This window comes from Triticum urartu, chromosome 3 (genome assembly GCF_003073215.2).
Source record: "Triticum urartu cultivar G1812 chromosome 3, Tu2.1, whole genome shotgun sequence".
Lineage (NCBI taxonomy): Eukaryota > Viridiplantae > Streptophyta > Magnoliopsida > Poales > Poaceae > Triticum > Triticum urartu.
The window spans coordinates 726,713,895-726,719,312 of NC_053024.1; the positions used below are offsets into that span (position 1 = coordinate 726,713,895).

Consider the following 5,418-nt stretch of genomic DNA (forward strand, 5'->3'; position numbering starts at 1 on the left):
ACGCACTCCATGCACTGACAGGTGTACCAGGCTAGCTCCTGCGCCCACCAGTCAGTGCCCCGCCTGCCTCACAACACTCGTACAGCCATACGTGAGGCGTGCGTGGGTGCGTCACTGCCGATGAAAGACGAGATGTAGGCCGTTGTGGTTGCGACAACTGCAGGTGCTGGCGACCATGTGCTCAAATGAAGCGAAATGTATATAATACGGTGATTTTTAAGTTTTAAATTTAGGGAGCGTAGAAACCTTCCGCTGCATGTTTGCATCGAGCCACTCCTCTCCACAGTATAAAAAGTTCGGCAGGAACCAAGTTTTTCCAACAGAAACGCACACGGTCCAGTTTGTTAAAACAGAGCAGCTAAGTTTTTCATTTGCTGAAGAACAGAGTGAGCTGCGAGAGAAAGCATAGAAGAGAGGCGAGCTTGCTAGCTGCAGCCATGGGGTTCTGCTGTGGGCCTTCGGATGTCCAGGTGCTCCCCAAGAACACCGCCACTTCCTCCTCCTCATCCACCTCGTCTTCTGCTAAAGATTCCGGTGATGGCGGCAAGAAGAAACAGCAGCAAGGTGTAAAGGAGCAGGGGAAGGAGAAGAAGATGAGCAACCTTGACCGGGCCGCCCTCACAACGCCCCGCCTCCCCTTCCATTCTCGACCCGGTCTCATGTGATAAATTAGCCGAGAACAGCAGTGTATTTCATAGAAATATACGATCTTGTGTGTTCTCTTATTAGTCTACGGCGGAGTCTGGAACTTAGGATGCATAGCTCCATTGTCCCGTTGAAGTTTCGAGGTTTGTAGTGTGGCCATGTGTTCTATTTATTCATTGATGGGTTGGTTGTATCAATATATCCAAATTACAGGTGTGTTATACCAGAGTTCATTGTCCATCAGGATAACATATTTTTTTCCCTACTTCTTTTGTTGGAATATTATTCCCCTCGTTTGACTTAATTGACCAGATTGAACGAGCAAACCTTATCCTATTTTTTCCTGCTGAAGGTGCGGATGTGAGCAAGAACCAGGCAAAAGCAAATGAAAATGTTGTACCCAAAAAATAGTAGAGAAGTCGAAATGAAATTATTTTACTTGGGGAAGTGCAGTGATACAACCAAACAGCTCCGCTTTGTTAACTTGAACATGACATGGACAAAGCCAACAAAGGATTGGCTGATGATTCTTTTTTCCTTGGTTGGGGATTGGTTGATGGTTAGGTAGATGTTTTTCACAGTAAAATTCATTGCCGAAATCTAGCACCAGAGATCGCTATATAATGTGGTTTGTCACAATGATTTTCTCTAAAAAAATGGATCTTCTTTACATGATGCACAAAGGAGATTTAACTTTGAAGGGTAACTACCGAAACAACACTGGAATTGTCTTGCATTCTGACAGCAAAATTAGAAAGACCAGGACCATTGTGCCAGCCTTGTAGTCTATTTATCAAACATCATGAGAGTACAAAGAACATGAAAATTAACAAAAATTACATCCATGTTCGTAGACCACCTAGCAACGACTATAAACACTAGAGCAAGCCGCGAAGGCGCGCCACCGTCATCGCCCCTCCCTCGCTGAAGCCAGGAAAAACTTGTCGTAGTAGGCAGTTGAGAAATCGTCGTGCTAAGGCCCTAAAGAACAAACACACCAAAACAAAAAATGTTGCCGATGAAGAGAAGCGTAGATTGGAAGAATCTAACATGTAGACAAGAGAATGCATAAGAACGAAGCCCGGATCCACACGGATTAACCAAAGACAAAACCGACTGAATCCCATGAGATCCGGCAGAGACACACCTCCACACGCTCTCCGATGATGCAAGACGCACCCCTGGGACTGGGGCTAGGTGGTGAGAACCTTATTCCATTTTCAGGGAGTCGTTCCCGCCTCCCCTTCCTTCCTGAGCAGAACACAAACTCTAAATAGACTAAAAAATCACGTACAAATAAAGCATTAGCCCTCCTTTTTAAGGATCTTGATGCCGCATGCCATTGTTGTTCAAGTTGTAGCAAACGCCACCTGAACTGGGAGCGGCAATTTGGCTCTTGAGCACCATCGCGCTTGATGTCTAGATAAAAATGAAAAGATGTTTACAAGTTTCAAAAAAGTATTGGAAATATGTGAATGGTATGGTTTCACTACCAAGTATAGTGGGTGCAAGTGATGATGAGTAATAACTGACCCTTTCCACTCCTTCTCGCCGAGAAATAAAAACTCACATTTGACCAAGAAACAAGTGTTGCCAAGGAGCAGTGGTTTTAGAAGATTTGAGGACATGCCACTTGTTGACATCAAATACACTCAAGAATTCTCTATTTAGTTATTGGTTATTTTAATATATTGTATCAAAATTGTTAAACTTTATGGATCTTATGGACAAGAATAAATATAACACATCCTAACGTGTTAAGCACAATAAAATAATTTGTGGAGTATTGTGGTAGATTTGGTTAGGTATTATTTAGGGTGAGATCTATTTAACAAAAGTATTTTCTAGAAATCCCAAGACATAGTTGATAACTAAACATGTTTTTACATAAAATATTGTTTTAATTCAGCATATCAACATATTTACACTACTGCAGGAAGGTTATAAAATACCCAAAGTAGGAAAAAAAGACAATGAATTACGTAATTAAACACACCAGCACAGGGAATATGATACTGCAAAAGTCATAATATAAAGGAAATCCAATCTCCCATGTGGATTTAGTCGCCCTCCTTTTTAAGGATTGTGATGCATCCTACCATTGTTGTTCCAATGGCAGTAAGTGCCACTTGAACACAGAGCGGTAATTTGCCTCTTGAAAACCGCAGTGCTTGGTATCTAACAAAAAGTGAAAAGATGTTTACAAGTTTGAAAATAATACTGAAAATATGTGAATGGTATGATTTTGCTACCATGTATAGAGGGTGCAAGTGTTGATGGGCAATTACTGACCCTCCACACTCCTTTTTGCCAAGAAATAAGAACACACATTTGACCAAGAAACAAGTGTTGCCAATGAGCGATGGTTTCAGAAGGTTCAAGAACAGACCACCTGATGACATCTAATACACTCTAGAATTCTCCTTTTAGTTGAACCTTTATCAAGTTATTGGTTACTTTAATACATTGTATCAAATTTGGATCATATGGACAAGGACAAGTATAAGCATATCCTAATACGTTAAGGGGCATAAAATAATTTGTGGAGTATTGTGATAGATTTGGTATGTTATGATTTAGGGTGAAATATTTTAAACAAAAGTTTTTCCAGGAATTCTAAGATAGTTGATAGCTAACATATTTTCACAAAAATATAGTTTTAGCTTAGCATAGCAACATAGTACTAAATATTATGATTGTGTGAAAAAAATATATAACCTCAATATACATGGATGTGATTACATTAATAATCCCTATCTATGTTCCAAAAAGATAGCATACATAAAAATGATTTAGTAAAAATTATTTGTTCAGTGATAATATGAGTTACGACCAAGTAAAGATGTTTAGTATAAAATAATTAACATGGATGATAGAGTTAAACTTAAGTATTCATTTTTTGTATTAAAAATATATTTATTTGTTTGTGTCATAAGTATGTAGTATTCCATTTCTCGATTACAACGCTTGAACTTATCACTTCATTGGACACAACTCCTGATTAATAATGCGGGGATCATCATGGCGATGAGAGGACCGACGGCTGAGAGTATATTGATTTTTTTTAGAAAAGATGGGATGAAAGCCAAATCAAGATGCTAATAATATTTAGATGGGATTGTGTCATCCCGTAATCAAAATGTGTTTTTCACCTAAAATTCCAAACTCATTTAACTTATCAATTATTGGAAAAAGAATCTTAACCGTCTACACTTTTTTATTTAGAAAGACAGTGTGTATAGAGCCTAAAAAAACAAAACTGACAGAAACAATCGTGAACATAGCCTAAAAAAATTATAGATAATCTCTCGGGGTTCTCCACACCTTCAATGTGTGTCGTCGCCAGTAGTACCCGTCAAAGTCCTGCCGGGGACAACTAAGCCTCCATGTATCATCCGGATCAATCAAGCATCATAATAGAAAATTTTGTGTTGTGAGTTGATTAAGCGGCTTGCCATGAATGGCGAGACTGAATCATTGTAGACCTCGCACGTGCTCATCGAACCTCAGATCCATCGACTCTATTCAAGTCGGGCGAAGAAGAGGAGCATACCCACCTGCTCATAGCCACCAACCATCCCCATAGGCTTTTCGATAGAACCCCTTTTCATAGTATGGTGTCCCCATGACTTGATATGAAAATAGTCACCTGACCATAATGAAAAAGTAAAAATAAATTCCCCGAGTGCTCTTTTTGTTCTTGTTTTTGGGTGTCGATAACCATATCTCACACTATTGCATGCCATCTCTGTATTCATACATTTTGAACAAGTGCATTAGCCGTTAAATTTGTGAACACGTCCATCACATCGCTTGTGAACATCGCCTTTTTATGGATGACCAAAAACAACATGTACAACCGATTCATAGGTTCGGACCATATACCGGTCAATTCTCTGAAATAAGTACATGTGGTGAATTTGTTCAATCCAACTCATCAAAATATATTAACCATAATATTTCTCTATATAATAAGGTGAGTGCTAGGCGCCGGCGCACCGGCCCAAGTTTGGGCCGGTCGAGCTCTAGCCATCCGATAAACGTGATTAGCGTCGTCTGATTAGTGCGTCTCTCTCCTTGCCTTTGCTGAAAAAGTCAACCGCTGGCTACACGCACTTCCCTTCGCCGCACAAGTGGTCGTCACCATGGTCGCGAAGTCTGGCGCTGTCGTGAACGCCATCCCCTTCTCGGATCGATGGCTCGGCCCGCTGCTGGTACTGTCTTCCTCGTCGCCGCGCGCAGAAACATCCGTCAGTCGCTGGTGGTAGCTGCCGCAGTTGCTGGTTGCAGCAAAAAAAGGCCCCGTCATTGCCGGAGGTAGCTGTCGTTCTCGCCGGTTGGAGCAAAAGCACGGCCGCCGTCGCCGTCGGTGGCCGCTACCGCCGTCGCCAGTTCCAGCACGGGGCTGTCTGGTTGCAGCAAAAACCATTAGTGGTTCCAACAAAAAAGGGGCACGTATGTAGCAAAAAAAAACATGGTTCTGCTTCCGCCTCCACATAACAGAAAAATTGCACCGAGTCAAAGCAAATCCAAAGAATATCATGGTTCCAGCAAAACAAATGTATGGTTCCAGCAAAAAAATCGCCCACTTCCAGCAAGAACAAATGCTCGCCGTCTCTGGATCGTAGCAAATATTCTAGCCGGTCCCAGCAAAATACGCGACTGTGTCGATGTATGCTGGAACTGATCACCGGGGGTGTGCTACAACCGTGATTATAAAAAGCTGGAACCGACCGCCAGGAAAGTTGCAACCGGCCAGAGCAGTAGTGGAAG

General features: G+C 41.6%; 1 protein-coding gene across 1 annotated transcript; it reads left to right on the forward strand.

Moving 5' to 3' along the window:
* Positions 1-258: 258 nt before the first annotated feature.
* LOC125549466 lies at positions 259-896 on the forward strand. The gene has a single exon (XM_048712875.1). The coding sequence runs from the start codon at positions 438-440 to the stop codon at positions 663-665; it is 228 nt and encodes a 75-aa protein (XP_048568832.1). The 5' UTR covers positions 259-437; the 3' UTR covers positions 666-896.
* The last annotated feature ends 4,522 nt before the right edge of the window (positions 897-5,418 follow it).

What these genes read in the sequence shown, in the direction of transcription:
- LOC125549466 (XM_048712875.1), top strand. Translation starts at nt 438, where the DNA reads ATGGGGTTCTGCTGTGGGCCTTCGGATGTCCAGGTGCTCCCCAAGAAC.